Source organism: Microcaecilia unicolor, chromosome 5 (assembly GCF_901765095.1).
Source record: "Microcaecilia unicolor chromosome 5, aMicUni1.1, whole genome shotgun sequence".
Lineage (NCBI taxonomy): Eukaryota > Metazoa > Chordata > Amphibia > Gymnophiona > Siphonopidae > Microcaecilia > Microcaecilia unicolor.
Window position 1 is genome coordinate 124,715,851 of NC_044035.1, and position 21,910 is coordinate 124,737,760.

The window sequence follows — 21,910 nt, forward strand, 5'->3', positions numbered from 1 at the left end:
CTCCCTCAAGGCACCTCTCTGTAAAACTGACTTCAATTCCCATCCTGAAATACACCATCCCGACCTATTTGCAAGATAATATAAGCCCTTATTATATCTGCCAGAAAGTATTAAGCCACAGCATACATTTAGCAGCACTTGTAAATAATCCAAAACACCTAAAGTCATGTACCCTGCCATAGGTGTGAGGTTCATTGCTGTCATTGTACTCACAAAGCTAATCCATCTGGTGGCACTGTCCCCAAGAAAGAGAGAGAACAGACTGTCAAACAAAAATACAGTCCCAGCTACAAATACAGAATAGAAATATGTTATTGTTTTATAACAACATGAAAACAGCTGTGACATTTTTTTTTTTTTTTATTTATAAGAATTAGCAATTATGCTGTACAAGAAATGCATAAATAGTGTAGATTTACAAAGAAATAATTTTTAAAAAGGAAACATCAAAGGAAGAACAGATAGAAACCCCCACTAATATCCAGTCCACAACTGAGAGGGAAGGCAAGGCACAGTTCAAAACAATAATAAACAAATATGTTGACCAAAAGAAAACATATTAGAACCAGGAGCAATTATATAGCCAAGAATAATAAACAATACGCTCTTCAAGGGGTAGATGTTAGCAACTCTCCAGGGTCAGGAGCAGGCCTTTTCACAGGTCTGAAGTTGAGAAAAGCAGTAGGTGAGCTGGACCACAAAATTTAATGAAATGTTTACTCAGAACAGCACTGCCACCTGTAAGATTTGGTCTTAATGCCATAAACTACTGTTGTCTCTTTTGGGTGGACCTAACCACATCAGGGAAGGCCTTTATTTTACAATTAAGAAATAGTTTCCCAATTCCCCCCCAAAAGTCTTAAGTACGCTGTCGGCTCTGCCGGTCCTCTGCCCCCGGAACGGGAAATTGACGTCATGGGGCAGAGAACCGGCAGAGCTGACAGCGCATATCTGAAGGCTGCTGTGGGCGGCCCCGCGCTTCTTTTTCTTATGCTGGCTGTGGAAAGAAGCGGCGCCGGCGGCAGCAGCGGATCATCAGCGTAGGTCTTGTTTGGCGGGAGTCTAGTACAACACAGTAAGCAGGGTAAGTGCGACGCCCTTGAAGGCAGGCGCCCCCCTGCGGTGCTTACCCCACTTACCGTGTTGGCATGGCCCTGAGTTGCGAGGTCTGTTACGAACTCCAGCCCCACGTGTCTGGGATTATGTGCAGGTACTGGGGTCCATGGCATCCACCTTGGAGGTGGTAACATGGGCCAGGTGTCACATGCGCCCGCTGCAGTGGCACCTGCTCAGTCGCTGGTCTCCTCTCTGGGAGGATTATGCGATCCGTGTGCCGTGGTCGTCAGGTCTCCCAAGTGGACATGCACTGGTGGCTAATCCAGGGAAATCTTTTAAGAGGTGTTCTTCTGGTACCCCCGGAGTGGAGGATCGTGACTACAGATGTGTTGCTTTCCAGCTGGGGTGCTCACTGCCTGCAGCAGACGGCCCAGGGCACTTGGTCCTCTACAGAGGCATCTTGGTGCATCAACTGACTGGAATAACGGGCAATTCGCCTGGCCCTCTGGGAGTTTCTGTTTCTGCTATGTGGTTGCCCCATTCGAGTTCTCCTGGACAATGCGACCTCGGTTGTGTATGTGAACAGGCAGGGGGCACTAGGAGTGTGCCCCTGCTCTCCTGGTGAGTGGAGATCCATCTCTCCCTCTTGACAGCGGCTCACATAGCTGTTGAAGCGGGCTTTCTCAGTCACCACAAGCTGGATCCTGGAGAATGGGAGCTCTCTTCTCTAGCCTTCAGTCAGATAACAGCACGTTTGGGGCTCCCAGTAATGGACTTAATGGCTTCCAGGCACAATGCCAAAGTACACGGCTTTTTCAGCAGGGGTCAGGAGCTGGGGTCAGAGGGAATCAATGCCCTCCTTCAACCTTGGCCCCGGGGACTTCTCTATGCCTTTTCCCCTTGGCAGGTTGTTGAATCGCATCGCCGTCACCCCGGTCGAGTGTTTCTGGTGGCCCCAGATTGGCCGAGATGGCCTTGATATGCGGATCTGATCCTGTTTCTGTTCGATCACCCCCTACTTCTGACAGCAGCAGATGGGCTCCTGCTCCAGGGGTCGGTTTCAATGGAGGATCCCTCCTCCTTTGGTCTTACGGCCTGGCCCTTGAAAGAGCGCGGTTGAGAAGGAAGGGGTATCCGAATGTGGTTATTGCCACGATGCTTCAGGTTCTGAAACACTCCACCTTGGTAGGTTACGCTAGGGTGTGGCGTACCTTCTCGTTGTATGCGAGTTTGGGATTTTCATCGACTTCGGCCTTGGTGTCAGTTATTCTTGCCTTCCTTCAAGACAGCGTGCAGAAGTCGCTCTCTTTCAGTTCGCTAAAAGTGCAGGTAGCTGCTCTGGCCTTCTTCAGTGGGCATCCATCACCTCCCATCCTGATGTGTTTTCGCTTCTTGAGGGGCGTGAACCGTTTGTGCCCACTTCAAACGCCAGTAGTACTAGCCTGGATTCTTAACCTGGTCCTCAAAGCTCTGCAGCGTCCTCCTTTCGAACCTTTGTTGGGGATTACTTTAAAGGATCTCACCCTGAAGGCAGTTTTCCTAGTAGCCATCACTTTGGCTAGGAGAATTTCAGAGTTGCAGGCCCTTTCTTGCAGAGACAACCTTTTGTGATTCACGGAGGTGGGGGTGTCTATTAGGACAGTTCCTTCGTGCTTGCCCAAAGTGATTTCTTCCATCTGAGTTAGTCGATGCATTTGCCGGCCTTTTGCCAGGAGGATTATCCTGAGCACTTCCGGGCGCTTCGCTGCTTGGACGTGAGACAGGTTCTTCTCAAGTATTTGGAGGTGACGAATGAGTTTTGCCTTTCGGATCACCTCTTTGTTCTCTTTGGGAGATGTGAAAAGGGTGAGGCGACCCTCAGGGGGAGGAATGCTGGCTTCGGCCTAACCCCTGGTAAGCCTTTCCTCAGCTGAGAGGTGCCCACCTCTACCACCGGCTGCCTTTCAGGTGCTGTGGAGGACTTGCAGCTCATCTGCATATCCTTACAGCCTTCTCCGGGGTGACACCCCGATCCACTCAGGGCCTCCGCTCTAGGCGCACGGGGCATTTTTCTCTTTGTATCTAATCTTTTTCCAGTTGCTAAAGTACCTTAATCGTTTATGGCCCCTATTCACATTCTTTTCCTAGCTCTGTCCCTTCCTAATCTTTTCCCTCACCCCCTACCTCTCTCCACTACAGGAACTCACTTCCCATCCATTGACTTCATCACCTCACCTTCTCTCCTACCCTCTTCCTCCCTCTTGGCTTTTAATCTCCGTCTCTTTCTTCCCTCCATTTTGCCTTCCCCATTCCAACTAAATACCTCTCGCCTTCGACGCCTTCGTGGCCACACCTCTCCTACTCTCCTCCGCTCTCTTTTACTCCTTCTCTTACTCTCAGCTGGTGACATCAATCCCAATCCTGGCCCTCCTCACCAACTATTATCCAAACTCTACAGATCTCACCGTGACCTCTCTAACCTCATCTCTATTCCTCTACTCCCCTCCTCTTCTCTGCCCTTCTCTTGCGCCCTATGGAATGCCCGCTCTATCTGTAACAAACTCCCCTATATCCAGGACCTCTTTATCTCGTGTCACCTCCATCTGCTCGCCATAACAGAAACCTGGCTCTGCCCTGATGACTCTGCTTCAGTCGCAGCCCTGTGCCATGGCGGTTATCTATTTTCACATGCTCCTCGCCCTGCTGGCCGTGGGGGCGGTGTTGGACTACTTCTCTCTCCCTCCTCCAGATTTCAACCCCTTCTTCCACCTCAATCTCACTGTTTTTCCTCCTTTGAAGTCCACTCTATCCGCCTTTTCTCTCCTCTGCCTCTTCGAATAGCGGTCATTTATCGTCCCCCTGATAAGTCCCTTTCATCCTTTCTCAGTGACTTTGACGCCTGGCTTGCCTTCTTCCATGATCCTTCCTCCCCCTCTCTCATCCTTGGTGACTTTAATATTCCTGCTAATGATCCTTCCAACTCTTATATTTCCAAGTTACTCGCTTTAACGTCCTCCTTTAATCTCCAACTATGCTCCACCTCCCCCACTCATCAAAATGGTCACTGTCTTGATCTCATCTTCTCCTCCAACTGTTCACCTTCTAGTTTCCTTGCCTCTGATCATCCCTCCTCTGATCACCATCTTATAACTTTCACACTTAAATCTCCTCCCTCCCAGACCCGTCCTATCCTATCTAATTTATCTAGGAATCTTCACGATATTGACCCTTCATCTCTATCCTCCCATGTTTCAAACCTCCTCTCTACTGTGGCACCATCCACGTCTGTCAACGAGGCTGTTTCTTCTTACAACAATACTCTATCCTCTGCCTTAGACACTCTTGCACCTTTGATGACCCGCCCTGTAAGGCGTACAAAACCCCAACCTTGGCTGACTTCTAATATCCGCTACCTACGTTCCTGTACCCGCTCCGCCGAACGCCTCTGGTGGAGATCTCGGGCCCTTGCTGATTTCTTACACTTTAAGTTCATGCTGACCTCCTTCCAATCTGCTCTTTTACATGCCAAACAGGATTATTATATCCAACTGACCAACTCTCTTGGCTCTAATCCTCGACTTCTCTTCACCACATTGAACTCTCTCCTCAAGGTGCCCCCTCCCCCAACTCCCCCTTCATTATCTCCTCAGACCCTTGCTGAATTCTTTCACAACAAGGTTCAAAAGATAAACCTTGCTTTCTCTACCTCACCAGCTCTCCCTCCACTAGTCCGTTCCCCTCTCTCTCCTTCCCCTCATTCCCTTTCCTCCTTTCCTGAAGTTACTATTGAGGAAACTACACTTCTCCTTTCTTCCTCAAAATGGACCACCTGTTCCTCTGATCCCATTCCCACCCACCTTCTTAATGCCATCTCTCCTACTCTTATTCCTTTTATCTGTCACATTCTCAACCTCTCACTTTCCACTGCGACTGTCCCTGCTGCCTTTAAACATGCTGTGGTCACACCTCTCCTTAAGAAGCCTTCACTCGACCCTACTTGTCCCTCTAATTACCGACCCATCTCCCTCCTTCCTTTTCTCTCCAAATTACTTGAGCGTGCTGTTCACCGCCGCTGCCTTGATTTTCTCTCCTCACATGCTATTCTTGACCCATTACAATCTGGTTTTCGCCCTCTCCACTCAACCGAAACTGCGCTTACTAAAGTCTCCAATGACCTATTACTGGCTAAATCCAGAGGTCAATATTCCATCCTCATTCTTCTTGATCTTTCCGCTGCTTTTGACACTGTCGATCACAGCATACTTCTCGATACCCTGTCCTCACTTGGATTCCAGGGCTCTGTCCTTTCCTGGTTCTCTTCCTACCTCTCCCTCCGCACCTTTAGTGTTCACTCTGGTGGATCCTCTTCTACTTCTATCCCTCTGCCTGTCGGCGTACCTCAGGGTTCTGTTCTTGGTCCCCTCCTCTTTTCTATCTACACTTCTTCCCTTGGTTCATTAATCTCATCCCATGGCTTTTCCTACCATCTCTATGCTGATGACTCCCAAATCTACATTTCTACCCCTGATATCTCACCTTGCATCCAAACCAAAGTTTCAGCGTGCTTGTCTGACATTGCTGCCTGGATGTCTCAACGCCACCTGAAATTAAATATGACCAAAACCGAGCTTCTCATTTTCCCCCCCAAACCCACCTCCCCGCTCCCCCCATTTTCTATTTCTGTTGATGGCTCTCTCATTCTCCCTGTCTCCTCAGCTCGAAACCTTGGGGTCATCTTTGACTCTTCTCTCTCCTTCTCTGCTCATATCCAGCAGATTGCCAAGACCTGTCGTTTCTTTCTTTACAACATCTGTAAAATCCGCCCCTTTCTTTCCGAGCACTCTACCAAAACCCTCATCCACACCCTTGTCACCTCTCGTTTAGACTACTGCAATCTGCTTCTTGCTGGCCTCCCACTTAGTCACCTCTCCCCTCTCCTGTCGGTTCAAAACTCTGCTGCCCGTCTCATCTTCCGCCAGGGTCGCTTTACTCATACTACCCCTCTCCTCAAGACCCTTCACTGGCTCCCTATCCGTTTTCGCATCCTGTTCAAACTTCTTCTACTAACCTATAAATGTATTCACTCTGCTGCTCCCCAGTATCTCTCCACACTCGTCCTTCCCTACACCCCTTCCCGTGCACTCCGCTCCATGGATAAATCCTTCTTATCTGTTCCCTTCTCCACTACTGCCAACTCCAGACTTCGCGCCTTCTGTCTCGCTGCACCCTACACCTGGAATAAACTTCCTGAGCCCCTACGTCTTGCCCCATCCTTGGCCACCTTTAAATCTAGACTGAAAGCCCACCTCTTTAACATTGCTTTTGACTCGTAACCACTTGTAACCACTCGCCTCCACCTACCCTCCTCTCTTCCTTCCCGTTCACATTAATTGATTTGATTTGCTTACTTTATTTATTTTTTGTCTATTAGATTGTAAGCTCTTTGAGCAGGGACTGTCTTTCTTCTATGTTTGTGCAGCGCTGCGTATGCCTTGTAGCGCTATAGAAATGCTAAATAGTAGTAGTAGTAGTAGTAGATATGGGTTCCAAGGCCACCATAGCCCATTGGTTGCGGGAGGCCATAAGTTTGGAGTGTCCTAGGGTAGGTCAGCTCCTTCGCAGGTCCGGGCGCATTCTACACAGGCTCAAGCTTCCTCCTATACAGAGTTCTGTTTGGTCTCTTTGGAAGATATCTGCAGAGCCGCTACATTGGCGTCGACCCATACCTTCACTCATCATCGGGTGGATGTGGCGGCCCGGCAGGATGTGGTATTTGGTGCGTCAGTGATTTATGCCGGATTGGGGTTGTCCCGTTCTACTTGAGGACTGCTTTGGTACATCCTACAAGTCTCTGAATTGATCTGTGGGATGCAATGGAAGGAAAAATTAGTTCTCACTTGATAATTTTCTTTCCATTAGTTCCAACAGATCAATCCAGAGTCCCACCCTGGCCTTAGTATCTGGGGCAGAATTTCGGTTTTGTTGTTTTTTGTCTGGTTCGACTGTTCGGAATGTTTCCTTCGTGTGATTATTAAAGAAAAAAAAGAGGGGCAAAGTATGGTGGATGAACTTGTATTTTTTGCAAGAGGCAGGAGAGTTTTATCTTATTGAATTTTCCACTGCTTTCGTACCGTTCATACTGAGGTTGAGGGACATAACCCACAAGTCTCTGGATTGATCTGTTGGGACTAATGGAAAGAAAATTATCAGGTGAGGACTAATTTTTCCTTATTTATGCATTCATTCTTATATCCCGGATTATCTAAAAATCAAATTTCAGTTCAATATGGCTTACATCAATGAGCAACAGTTTACATATAATTAGAATTAGATTGGGGGTTTTAATATTATTGGTTACATAGAGAAATATTTTTTAAACAGATAAGTTTTTAAAACTTTTCAGAGTAGAAGATAGGAGCTTATGCTTCATATGTCTTTTGGAATGAGATTCTACAATTTGGATCCTAAATAACCAAATCCAGCTTTATAAACAGGATTTGAATGTTACATTTTTACACCTAGGTAGATGTAATAACACATAATAAGTCCCTTATCTCTTATTTGTCCTGTTTGTCTGTCCTAATTAGATTGTAAGCTCCCTTCATGTTCAAGTGTACTGTAGGCATGCTAGAGGTACTTATATATCAGAGAACATTACCAGATAGCAATACTATGGACTCGTGTCTAGGGAGGTGTACCTCTATAGCCCGAATGACAAGCTAGCTGTTGTAAAAGAAACCATGCCACAGATGGAATATATTATTGTTTATTATGTAAAGAAAAAAATATATATATAAACAGTACTGAAGCAAAATGCCAAGCAAAATACAAAAATAACTTGCTATAAAAATAGATTATCACCAGAATAGATAATACAATATGATTATCCTAATGGACAAACTAAATGAATGATTATACCAATCACGACTGATATCCTAATGATTATTAAGAGAACTTATCACACGTCTTATGCAAAATACAGTTAGCAGCTGAATACACAGACCAGAAGTCCTGACTTTTATCTGTCTCAGACAAAACTAAGGACTAATTATCCCTGTGACCATAGGTAATATATCCTGTTATCTCACCTTGCCGTCTGTCACAGGCGATGGTAGAGAAGCGGATTTCTCCTCTGACTCAAGCTGAAGCCTCAGCGACTCTCAGTCCAGAAATAGGTCCAAGATTTGTATATCTGAATGTAGATTACACAGTCTTCAGTAGGGCCTTGTGGTAGCTGAGCTAACCTTGAGTTTGTTACAAGGTATGCAGTTCACTGCAGTTGAGGAAAAACAGTCTTTTGCTCTCTTCAGAGCATTCTATCCACCTGCCAGTCGTCTGGTGGTCTCACCGACTGTATTTCTTCAGTCCAAACCTTTGGTATCCAAGGGTCAGATGATACCTGTGGACCAATAACAGATGGTGACATAATGTCCAGCCAACTTCATGGTCAAGAAGCAAGGCTTGGTTCAATGGCATGCAAACTCCCTGTCTGAGGCCATACTCCTGGAGCCATGTCTCTCTCTCCTCCAATGTTCCCATGAGATAACGGGCTAGTTTGCAACACAGACTATGTCCTTGGATGAAGTAATCTTGCAAGGCTCAGCAGTAATTTTCCTTTGCAAGAAAGCTGGATTCTGCTGCTTACAGATGTATTCAGGTCACAGGCTGTAGAATCCATATTGTTATAAGAATGGTTCAGGCTTGTATAGGCCAAGACCAGCAAAGGTGAGATCTCAGGTAAATACTCCTACAGTACAGTGCTGCATATGTCTAGTAGCGCTATAGAAATGATAAGTAGTAGTAGTACATATTCCATTGATCTTGCTTGTTTTTCGAAATGACAATTCATAATGTCTGATTACTACTTTTTTTCTGCTAATCCTTATAACTCAGGGGTGTTTAAATATGGAAAGAAAGATAACTCTCTATTTGAATGTATGATGCTAAACTATATTACTCCTCAAAATGAGGGAAACATTTTTTTTGAGAGAATTTTATTTTCTACATAATTTCTGTTTCTTTTATTTATCAAATAAAACACTTGTTGAAAAATAATTACAGGTCCAAAAATAGTCATAATTCCTGGTTTTATATTGGTAGTAGGTCTGCTTTCAAGACCCATGATTATATAAATAGTCAATAGGTTTAAGGCCATTGAATTTGGTGCATCTTCTGATTACCTGAGAGTTGTCTCCCCATAATAATCTTGAAGGTGGCACTCCCTTACAGACATCAAACAAATAATAATAATAAATCCTGTGAATTAAGTGATCTGTTGTCCCTTCCCCTGTTCCCCAACAACCAAATCTGTATGTTCAGCCCAGATGATTGAAAGCCCCGTGCTGTTCCAAACAGCGCTCTAAAAATAGCATTGGAACAGCGCAGGGCTTTACCGCTGCTATGATCAGAGATAATAGCATGCAAATTTATGTGCGTTATTATCTCTGATCATAGGGTAAAATGCGGGAGGATGCTCAGGCTCAATCTTCCCGCACTTGTTTGACAGGTCTGGGCTGTCAAAAATGCAGACCTGTCAAACACAGACCCCAAATGCAGACCCCAAACAGCATGGCCCTGGTGGCCTAGTGCAAGTTCAGGCACTAGTATGGTATTAATATCCTCTAGCACCTGTTTTTGCTTCTGATCATCAGCCCATCAGTGTGCTCCCCCCACTCTCCTAATGAATATGTGAATGTTTGCTGAGTAATTGTGTGCAGAAGCTGGGCAGTAATGAGAATTTCATTTTAAATATGCAAACATATTTAGATCCATGTGAAACTTACAGGAAATTTTATTTAAGAAAATTGGTTTTATTTTATCTCACCTTCATTTTAAGGTTATTAAGGCATAGTTTTTTTTTATGAACTACCAAAAGCACACTAAGGAAAGAAAATAAATCATTAACCCCAGGATTCTGTATAGATCACCCAAGGTTGGGCAAGCAAAGTGGGTGCCAATTGCAAATCTGCGTGCAAATTAATGAGGTAATGAGGCATTAACATTCAATAATTGATGTTAATTGGCAATTTGGAGTTATGCACACATCTTCCCTAGGCACTATTCTATACATTCTGGGAGAGATTCTATACATGGTGCCTAAAAAAATTGGCACTGAAGTCAGTGCCAACTAAGCATATTCTATAATCAGTACCTAGATTTAGGCGCCAATTATAAAATACACTTAGTTGATATTTTAGTGCTTAAATCTACGTGCATCCATTTACACCAATTAAAATGTGGCATAAATCCCAGCACATAGATTTAGGGGCACCGGGCCATATTCTGTACCTAGGTGCGTAAATTTCAGAATGCCCACGAAACGCCCATTTCCCCGCGCATAACCATGCTCCTTTCGCCTGCGCACAAAAGAAGTTCAGCGCACATCGTTACAGAAGACGCTTATTGAGTTGTGTGCCTAAATTCTAATCAGTGCTGTCACAAAATGCCTAGCCACCCGCCTGGAGTTCCCCATGGCCACTTAAAGGGTTTATCCCCAACACAGCTCAGGTCCACCTGCACCTGCCGCTTGTGCTCTACACTAGCACCCTCCTCCCACAGACTGGGTCTCAACCGCCTCTGGGCGAGTCTCCCGCTCTCATATTATCCCTAGTGATTTCTAGGTTACTGGAGCCCACTCTCCCAGTGGTCCTACAGTTCCTAGAAAGCACTCACAGACCCAACACACAAACCACTAGGATTCTTCATCAGTCCAGACAAGCAGGGGCAATAAACTAAAATTGTTTATTGTCTGAAAAATTGAAACAGAAAAAGTGCAATCAGCAAAACAATAACAGGTAACTGAAATATGTATCAATTATAGCACTAACTAAACATCTGTTTAATATCTAAGTAGTACCTGGGGAGATCAGGACACATATCTGTTCACCAGTTATCAAATATAACTGTTTTTACAGGGCTTCAGCAAAGAGATTTCTCTCTCTCTTCTCCCAGGCTGAAACTGGAGCAAAAGCCAGTAACTCCTGGGTAACTTCAAACTCCAGGCCAATCAGAGCTGAGAACAACATTTGAAAATAGCTGGCGACGTCACTGCAGGCACTTCCCCTTTCTCTGTGTTAACTAAAGAAGGAAAGGTCAGTTCTCTGTAACAGCTTTAAGCATAAATATGCACCACCTGCTGGCCAAACTAGAGAAATACATTGCAAGAAAACATCAAAACAGTTATCGCAGGCTTAAAACACACTGTTCTGTCACTAGTGCCAATTAGTGCTCATTATTGCTTGTTACATGCTGTTATCAGCACTCATTAGCTCGTTAAGCTTGTTAAAATACACGCATTGTTATAGAATCCATGCCAATATCGGCGCGGATCTGTAGGTACACTATATAGAATCTGGGGGTCTGCGTCTAAATTTCATAGTGCAGAACTCCAAAGAGGAGGGGCATGGGCGGGTCAGAGGGCATTCCAAGAAATTAGATATGGTGTTCGAGTACTATCAGTTATGCACCCAACTGCCATAAATTGGGTGCCAGCATGTACACCAGGGTTTGGTAGCCATAAATGATGGTGCCCGAAGTTAGGCGCAAAATCCACACTAAGCAAGTATTCTATAAAGGGTGCTTTCTGGGCACCGTTTACTGAATTCCACCCTAAATGCCCTCAAAAGCTATCAAAAGTGATATTTGGAGCATGACTGACAGAGTGACAAAAGCACAAATCTAGCAAAGTATATACAGAGAGAAAACTTTAGTGGCATTGCTTCTGTGTGGGCATGGGGTCGGGGAACGTTTTCATATTTCAACTTGCTTGGCTTGAGTCTAAGTTGAGCTGCTTCTCCAGTTGTTAGTACTGAATCTGTTCTCTTCGTAACCTTTTTTGGATCAGAGAATGTTGTAGTAAAGCCATATCTTGGTCCTTTACTATAGGAGAACCTTACTTTAATACATCACATAAACTTCCGGGGGTAGTTGTGTTAGTTTGCCAAAACTCATCCATTAAAGCTCATGCTTCAATAAACTGATTAGTCATTCTTGTTATTCCAAAGTGGAATCTTATCCATTAGGGGCCTTATTCTATAAAAGTTATGCTCCTAAATTTACGCTCCTAAAATTGATGCTCCTAAATTATTAAATTACTTTAGGAGCGTAAATTATGCTCATAAATTTAGGAGCATAACCTTTATAGAATAAAGCCCTAAGGGCCCTATTTACTAAGATGCGCTAGTGTTTTTAGTGCGCTCTAAACGTTAGAGACACCCATATATTCCCATGAGTGTCTTTAGCGTTTAATGTGCCCTTAGTGCTGTTTAGTAAACAAGCCCTAAATGTTAACATACAAGGTGTTATCAGCTTCTGTCATTTTTACTTGCATACACACATTAGACCTCTTCTGTTTAGAAATGCTCTATCACTGAGATACTTGCTATTCTGTTTTTGCAGGCAAGAAGGTGTTTTATCCAGTGGTATTCAGCCTTTATAATCCTGCTATTGTTTATGCCAATCAAGATGTGCCACCCCCCATAGAACAACAGCTGGTAAGGAATAAACTGTGGACTCATTTACTATCTGAGACACAAACGTATTTAATGTACTGCAACTGTGCCCTTTACACAGTCAGAATTCAATTCAGATCTTATATACCCAGTGCTTTTTTTGTGCCGGTACGCAACGGTACGGCATACCGGCAACTTTTTTTTTTTTTGCTCCCCCCGCCCCATGAGTCCATGTCCCGCACGCAGTGCCAGCCCCCATTTCCGGCCGCTGCTGCTTCTCCTGTTGAGCAGCAGCGGCCGCTACACAAAGAACAAGAAGATAAAAAAAAACAAAATTGAAACCTGGCTGAAACGCAGCACCCCGGCACTGTAGACAGCCATTAGGCATTGGCTGTTGCCCTGCAGCCGCTCCTACTCTTGCCTCTACGTCACTGCGCTCCTCCGGGGTCTTCCTCCAGGGGCAGTGACGTAGAGGCAAGAGGAGGAGCAGCTGCGGGGCAACAGCCAATGCCTAATGGCTGTCTACAGTGCCGGGGTGCCGCGTTTCAGCCAGGTTTCAATTTTTTTTTTTAAATCTTCTTGTTCTTTGTGTAGCGGCCGCTGCTGCTCAACAGGAGAAGCAGCAGCTGCCGTAAATAGGGGCTGGCGTCGCGACTTCGGGCCGTTCGCGGGAAACTTGGCAGGGAGAGGGAAACCAACAGAGGGAAGGATTAGGGAGAGAGAGAAAGAGGGAAGGATTAGGGAGAGAGAGAAAGAGGGAAACCAACAGAGGGAAGGATTGGGGAGAGAGAGAAAGAGGGAAACCAACAGAGGGAAGGATTGGGGAGAGAGAGAGAGAGGGAAAACAACAGAGGGAAGGATTGGGGAGAGAGAGAAAGAGGGAAAACAGAGGGAAGGATTGGGGGGGGGGGAAGAGAGAAAGAGGGAAACCAACAGAGGGAAGGATTGGGGAGAGAGAGGGAAAACAACAGAGGGAAGGATTGGGGAGAGAGAGAAAGAGGGAAAACAGAGGGAAGGATTGGGGAGAGAGAGAAAGAGGGAAAACAACAGAGGGAAGCATTGGGGAGAAAGAAGGAAAACAACAGAGGGAAGGATTGGGGAGAGAGGGGAAAAACAGATGAAAGGATGGGGAGAGAGAGAAAGAGGGAAAACAACAGAGGAAAGGATTGGGGAGAGAGAGAAAGAGGGAAACCAACAGAGGGAAGGATTGGGGAGAGAGAGAGGGAAAAAAACAGAGGGAAGGATTGGGGAGAGAGAGAAAGAGGGAAAACAGAGGGAAGGATTGGGGAGAGAGAGAAAGAGGGAAAACAACAGAGGGAAGCATTGGGGAGAAAGAAGGAAAACAACAGAGGGAAGGATTGGGGAGAGAGGGGAAAAACAGATGAAAGGATGGGGAGAGAGAGAAAGAGGGAAAACAACAGAGGAAAGGATTGGGGAGAGAGAGAAAGAGGGAAACCAACAGATGGAAGGATGGGGAGAGAGAGGGAAAAACAGATGGAAGGATTGGGGAGAGAGGGGAAAAACAGATGGAAGGATTGGGGAGAGAGAGAAAGAGGGAAAACAACAGAGGGAAGGATGGGGAGAGAGAGGGAAAAACACAGATGGAAGGATTGGGGAGAGAGGGAAAAACAGATGGAAGGATGGGGAAAGAGAAAGGGAAAACAGATGGAAGGATGGGGAGAGAAAGCAGAGCTGCTGGATGGAAAAGGGGAATAGAGAAAGACTGGAGAATAAGAGGAAGGGGCATGGGGAGAACAAGGGTGAGGAAAAGATGAAAAGCCACAGGTAGATGAAGGAAATTAAAGAATGGATAGTAAGAATGAATTAAATCTGGTCAGAGAGAGAGCCTGAAAAATATTGAAGAAAGCAAAGAAAAAGGAGACAAAAATGACAAATGGCGCAGAAGAGTTAAGCGAAAACAAAGGAAAGCAGAATCACAGACTGGGACCAATATGGAAAGAAAAACAGTCACCAGACAACAAAGGTAGAAAAAAATCATTTTATTTTCATTTTAGTCCATTTTATGTCCAATTTGAGAATTTACATTGGCTGTCTTATTTTGAACTGGGTATACTGGAGCTGTAAGAGCTTACAGAGATTATTTATAATCCTTCCGGGGATCCTGGAAGGGCTGATGCGCCAGACTGTGCCGGCGCCGGCGTGCTCTAGCCCGGTGCCGAGGCCTTCGACGCCGCTTGCGGTGCCGGTCTCGACCGCCACGCAGGTAGAGTCCCCGTCGATGGAGGGAGCTTCATCCCCGCCGGCGCGGGAGTCCACCGCTCGACGACGCCACCGAGGCCTCGGTGCCTCGACGTCGAGCCAAGCCCGGCTGAGGACTGAGCTGCAGTAGCTCATGTCCGACACCGAGGAAGAGGCCTCGTGGGGGGAGGAGGAGGACCCCAGATATTTCTCCTCAGAGGAGTCTGTGGGCCTTCCCTCTGACCCCACTCCTTCACCAGAGAGAAAGCTCTCGCCACCTGAGAGCCTCTCCTTTGCCTCCTTCGTCAGGGATATGTCTATTTGCATTCCCTTTCCTGTGGTCTCTGTGGATGAGCCGAGGGCTGAGATGCTCGAGGTCCTCGACTATCCATCACCACCTAGAGAGTCCTCCACGGTGCCGTTGCACAATGTCCTCAAAGAGACACTGCTTCGGAACTGGTTGAGACCATTATCTAATCCCACCATCCCCAAGAAAGCAGAGTCCCAATACAGAATCCACTCGGACCCAGAGTTAATGCGGCCCCAATTGCCTCATGACTCGGCGGTCGTGGACTCTGCTCTCAAGAGGGCACGGAGTTCGAGGGATACCGCTTCGGCGCCCCCGGGGCGGGAGTCTCGCACTCTGGACTCGTTTGGGAGGAAGGCCTACCAATCTTCCATGCTCGTGACCCGCATCCAGTCTTACCAGCTCTACACGAGCATCCACATGCGGAATAATGTGAAGCAACTGGCGGACTTGGTTGACAAGCTCCCGCCAGAGCAGTCCAGGCCTTTTCAGGAGGTGGTCAGGCAGCTGAAGGCGTGCAGAAAGTTCCTGTCCAGGGGTATATATGACACCTGTGACGTGGCATCTCGTGTTGCGGCCCAAGGTATAGTGATGCGCAGGCTCTCATGGTTGCGTGCCTCTGACCTGGACAACCGCACCCAGCAGAGACTGGCCGACGTCCCTTGCCGGGGGGATAATATTTTTGGTGAGAAGGTCGAGCAGCTGGTGGACCAACTGCATCAGCGGGAAACCGCCCTCGACAAGCTCTCCCACTGGGCGCCTTCAGCATCCACCTCAGCAGGTGGACGTTTTTCCCGGGCCAGGCAGGCTGCGCCCTACGCCTTTAACAAGCGTAGGTACACCCAGCCGGCCCGAAGGCCTCGTCAGGCACAGGGACAGTCCCAGCGCGCTCGTTCCCGTCAACAGCGTGCGCCTAAGCAGCCCCCGGCGCCTCCACAGCAAAAGCCGGGGACAGGCTTTTGACTGGATCCATGGGAACATAGCCGCCCTCAAAGTGTCCGTACCGGACGATCTGCCGGTCGGGGGGAGGTTAAAATTTTTTCACCAAAGGTGGCCTCTCATAACCTCCGACCAGTGGGTTCTCCAAATAGTGCGGTGCGGATACGCCCTGAATTTGGCCTCCCTTCCACCAAATTGTCCTCCGGGAGCTCAATCCTTCAGCTCCCATCACAAGCAGGTACTTGCAGAGGAACTCTCCGCCCTTCTCAGCGCCAATGTGGTCGAGCCCGTACCACCCGGGCAGGAAGGGCAGGGATTCTATTCCAGGTACTTCCTTGTGGAAAAGAAAAACAGGGGGGATGCGTTCCATCCTAGACCTGAGAGGCCTGAACAAATTCCTGGTCAAAGAAAAGTTCAGGATGCTTTCCTTGGGCACCCTTCTGCCAATGATTCAGAAAAACGATTGGCTATGTTCCCTGGATTTAAAGGACGCATACACTCACATCCCGATACTGCCAGCTCAGACAGTATCTCAGATTCCGCCTGGGCACACGGCACTTTCAGTATTGTGTGCTGCCCTTTGGGCTCGCCTCTGCCCCACGGGTATTTACGAAGTGCCTCGTGGTGGTAGCGGCGTATCTACGCAAGCTGGGAGTGCACGTGTTCCCATATCTCGACGATTGGCTGGTCAAGAACACCTTGGAGGTGGGAGCTCTCCGGTCCATGCAGTGCACTATTCGCCTCCTGGAGCTACTGAGGTTTGTGATAAATTACCCAAAGTCCCATCTCCAGCCTGCCCAATCTCTGGAATTCATAGGAGCTCTGCTGAATACTCAGACGGCTCAGGCCTTCCTTCCAGAAGCGAGGGCCAACAACCTCCTGTCCCTGGCTTCACAGACCGGAGCGTCTCAGCAGATCACAGCTCGGCAGATGTTGAGACTTCTGGGTCATATGGCCTCTACAGTTCATGTGACTCCCATGGCTCGTCTTCACATGAGATCTGCTCAATGGACCCTAGCTTCCCAGTGGTATCAAGCCACCGGGAATCTAGAAGATGTCATCCGCCTCTCCACCAGCTGCCGCAATTCACTGCACTGGTGGACCATTCGGACCAATTTGACCTTGGGACGTCCATTCCAAATTCCACAGCCCACGAAAGTGCTAACGACGGATGCGTCTCTCCTGGGCTGGGGGGCTCATGTCGATGGGCTTCACACCCAAGGACTGTGGTCCCTCCAGGAAAAGGATCTTCAGATCAACCTCCTGGAGCTCCGAGCGGTCTGGAACGCACTGAAGGCTTTCAGAGATTGGCTGTCCTGTCAAATTATCCAAATTCGGACAGACAATCAGGTTGCCATGTATTACATCAACAAGCAGGGGGGCACTGGATCTCGCCCCCTGTGTCAGGAAGCCATCGGGATGTGGCGTTGGGCCTGCCAGTTCGGCATGCTTCTCCAAGCCACATACCTGGCAGGTGTAAACAACAGTCTGGCCGACAGACTGAGCAGAGTCATGCAACCGCACGAGTGGTCGCTCCATTCCAGAGTGGTACGCAAGATCTTCCGAGAGTGGGGCACCCCCTCGGTGGACCTTTTCGCCTCCCAGACCAACCACAAGCTGCCTCTGTTCTGTTCCAGACTACAGGCACACGGCAGACTAGCGTCGGATGCCTTTCTCCTCCATTGGGGGTCCGGCCTCCTGTATGCTTATCCTCCCATACCATACCATGATTCTGATAGCGCCCTTTTGGCCCCGTCAGATCTGGTTCCCTCTACTTCTGCAGTTGTCCTCAGAAGAACCGTGGAGATTGGAGTTTTTTCCGACCCTCATTTCGCAGAACGATGGAGCGCTTCTGCACCCCAACCTTCAGTGTCTGGCTCTCACGGCCTGGATGTTGAGGGCGTAGATTTCGCTTCGTTGGGTTTGTCTGAGGGTGTCTCCCGTGTCTTGCTTGCCTCTAGGAAGGATTCCACTAAAAAGAGTTACTTTTTCAAGTGGAGGAGGTTTGTCGTTTGGTGTGAGAGCAAGGCCCTAGAACCTCGTTCTTGTCCTGCACAGAACCTGCTTGAATACCTTCTGCACTTATCAGAGTCTGGCCTCAAGACCAACTCAGTAAGGAATCACCTTAGTGCGATTAGTGCTTACCATTATCGTGTAGAGGGTAAAGCCATCTCTGGAGAGCCTTTAGTCGTTCGATTCATGAGAGGCTTGCTTTTGTCAAAGCCCCCTGTCAAGCCTCCTGCAGTGTCATGGGATCTCAACGTCGTCCTCACCCAGCTGATGAAACCTCCTTTTGAGCCACTGAATTCATGCCATCTGAAGTACTTGACCTGGAAGGTCATTTTCTTGGTGGCAGTTACTTCAGCTCGTAGGGTCAGTGAGCTTCAAGCCCTGGTAGCTCATGCTCCGTATACTAAATTTCATCATAACAGAGTAGTACTCCGCACTCACCCTAAGTTCCTGCCAAAGGTGGTGTCGGAGTTCCATCTTAACCAGTCAATTGTCTTGCCAACATTCTTTCCCAGACCGCATACCCGCCCTGCTGAACGTCAGTTGCACACATTGGACTGCAAGAGAGCATTGGCCTTCTACTTGGAGCGGACACAGCCCCACAGATAGTCCGCCCAATTGTTTGTTTCTTTCGACCCTAACAGGATAGGGGTCGCTGTCGGGAAACGCACCATCTCCAGTTGGCTAGCAGATTGCATTTCCTTCACTTATGCCCAGGCTGGGCTGACTCTTGCGGTCATGTCACGGCTCATAGTGTCAGAGCCATGGCAGCGTCGGTGGCTCACTTGAAGTCAGCCACTATTGAAGAGATTTGCAAGGCTGCGACGTGGTCATCTGTCCACACATTCACATCACATTACTGCCTCCAGCAGGATACCCGACGCGATAGTCGGTTCGGGCAGTCGGTGCTGCAGAATCTGTTTGGGGTGTAAATCCAACTCCACCCTCCAGGACCCGAATTTATTCTGGTCAGGCTGCACTCTCAGTTAGTTGTTCTTCGTAGGTCAATTTCTGTTATACCCTCGCCGTCGTGAGGTTCCATTGACCTGGGTTCTTGTTTTGAGTGAGCCTGAGAGCTAGGGATACCCCAGTCGTGAGAACAAGCAGCCTGCTTGTCCTCGGAGAAAGCGAATGATACATACCTGTAGCAGGTGTTCTCCGAGGACAGCAGGCTGATTGTTCTCACCTACCCTCCCTCCTCCCCTTTGGAGTTGCATTTCATATTTTTGCTTGTCATTCAACTGAGCGGGAACGGTCGCGCACGGGCGGGAAGATGGCCGCGCATGCGCGGTGGGTGTGCCCTGCGTGCGGGACCACCCGCAAAGTTTTGTTCTGGTTGGTGGGGGCTGCCGTGGACGTCAACCCAGTCGTGAGAACAATCAGCCTGCTGTCCTCGGAGAACACCTGCTACAGGTATGTATCATTCGCTATATCCAGTTTGAAAATTAATCTTGCTGCTGTGTTCTGTACATGATCTGCAGTTTTTTTCTGGTATTGGGTCTTAATACCAAAGAACAAGACATTACAGTAGTCCAGATGTGGTAGGATCAGCATTTGGACCAGTAGTGCAAAGGCTTTATGATCAAATAGTGACCTGACTAAAAGTGGTTGTCTCATTTTAAACATTGTGTTTTTCCATAGTTGGTTGATATGGGATGAGAATGATAGGAAGGAGTCTAGGTAGACCCCAAGCACTGTGGCTTCTGATTCAACTGCGAAGGTTCTGTCGTTGGATAGTGTTATTGAAGTTGGGATCTCGACTCCTTGATTCCGGAACCATAAGATCTTTGTCTTTTCCACATTCAGTTTTAGTTTGTTTGCTGAAGCCCAGGTCTGAATAGCATTCATCCCAGTTGTTACAACTTCGAATGGATCTTGATGAGAAGATGTTAGCGGTAGGAGGAGCATGTTGTCGTCAGCATATAATAACAGTAGCTCTCCTAATTCCAGGTGCATTGAACTGAGGGAAGACATGAAGAAGTTAAACAGAATAGGAGAGAGCGGGGATCCTTGGGGGACACCACATTTTGGGATCCAGTAGTTGGAAAGGAATTTGTTTTGTTTTACAGTGTAGCTTCGGTTCGAAAGGAATTCATTGAAGACAGAGCCTGTTATTCCTATCTAATTTAGTCATTTGAGTAATATCATGTGATCCACTGCATCGAACACTGTCGAAATGTTGAACTGAAGTAGTAGGATCTGATTGCTCTTGCATAGATATTGTTTGACATGTGAAATAGCTAGTTCTTGGGTGGAGGAACATGTTTGAAGTATATTGTCTGCAGTGTAGGTGGCGGTTAGGCTTCTGACTAGGTTGAATAGTTTTTTTTTTTTTATTGTTGAGGATGTCCTGGCCCACTAAGTTGCTATAGTATTTTCACTTGGAATCAGCTACTTTTAGTTTATAATGATGAAAGTCGAGTTTCCAATTGGATCTGTCTTAAGAATGAAGATGGACTTGGTGGAGGTATTTGGTTTAAACCAACGATCTCATGAGACTATGGAATTGAAAGCTTTTTTATAAAGCTCTCTTGAAGTTGTGACTGAAGAAAGAACATTGATTGCCAGATTTGCACTTGAACATGGTAGAAATGTAATCGTATGTTCATACTTCAGGAAAACGGATGTGGTTTTCTTAGGCTCTAAAATATGAGTTTTTCCTGACTTATGTAGTGAGACCCAGAAAAGGAGGAAGGACGTTTTGGCCTTGCGGCCTAGAGCCTTGGCTCTTGGAGTAACATTTTCTTTGAGATTTCCATGTAGATGTTTTATTACTTGTGGTTCTGTTAATTTCCTATTTTTTGAGCCCAAGCAACTGATTGATTATTTAGTTTCTAGGGAAAGTTCCGCGTCTTATAATGACTAGTTTGAACGCTCTTGCACACTGCTGTTTGAAATATTTCTGGTTTATCTGGAATATTTTCCCTTTAATTTTATTTCTAATGTTGGATCCATTACTTATGGACTAACTATAGGTTTATTTGAGATAATTATTGCTTTCTTTCTTTTATTATTCTTATTTCCATTTGTGAACGTGTTGGAATGTACATAAATTAAAATTTCATAAATAAAAAAATTAAACCAATGGGCTATTTTTGTTTCTCATAGAAGAGGATTTTATCAGAAGCTTTGTGGTTTGTACTGAAACCCAGAAACTCTACTTATCGTTTAGATTGAGTGCATGCTTTTTTTTCCACTCATGTAATGGTTTCATTCACAATCAGTAAGATTACAAACCTTATCTGTTCACCAACTTTTATAGATAAGTCTTGAGTGATTCTATAATCATTTCAGAAAAATGTTCAGCAGAAGTTTGTATTGATTATAGGAAGTGTGAATGCTTAAGTGGAACAAAGTCCTTATAAAAGGATGATACTGGGATTAGACATTCTGGAGTAAATTGTGTAAGTTGCGCCTAAAACCAGTGCCAAAAATGAAATGCATTTAGCGCAATTCTATAAGGAGTATGCATCCTTTATAGAATCTCGCTTAGCACTAAGCTGTGCCTAACTGTACACAGCTGCGATTAGACCTGCTATAAGCAGGCTGAAATACTGGCGCCTAAGTTAGACGAACTTAGATGTGATTCTGTATCAATACACATAAAATCTTGGAACACCCCCTAAACACGCCCCCAAATTGTTACATGCAATAGGATTTAGGCACTTTCCGTTATAGAATCGGATATGCATGTAAATCCTACTTGCCAATTAGTGCCAGTAATGGTTGTTAATTGCCAATTATCGGCGCTGATTGGCTTGTTGAATTAAGTTGTGCACACAATTTGGCTGTGTGACTAAATTAGTGCATACAGCGTTGGGTGCCATATATAGAATTTAGGGGTCTGAGGATTTATTATAAACCAGAGACCCTGTTTACTAAGATGCGGTAGCGTTTTTACCTCACGCTAATTTTTAGCACACGCTAATGTTAGAGACACCCATATTCCTATGGGTGTCTCTAGTGTTAG

At 46.5% G+C, this 21,910-nt stretch overlaps 1 protein-coding gene across 8 annotated transcripts in view; it reads left to right on the forward strand.

Annotated features, from left to right (window-relative positions):
• The window catches only part of CSGALNACT2 (chondroitin sulfate N-acetylgalactosaminyltransferase 2), a 121,396-nt gene that overhangs the window by 90,117 nt on the left and 9,369 nt on the right, over positions 1-21,910 (forward strand). For 7 of the 8 annotated variants that reach the window (XM_030203253.1, XM_030203252.1, XM_030203256.1 and 4 more), the window contains one exon: positions 12,433-12,527. In XM_030203253.1, coding sequence (XP_030059113.1) covers positions 12,433-12,527 — 95 coding nt within the window. Of the gene's footprint in view, positions 1-10,986; positions 11,020-12,432; positions 12,528-21,910 lie in introns of those variants that run through there. The other variant, XM_030203258.1, reaches the window with a different exon arrangement.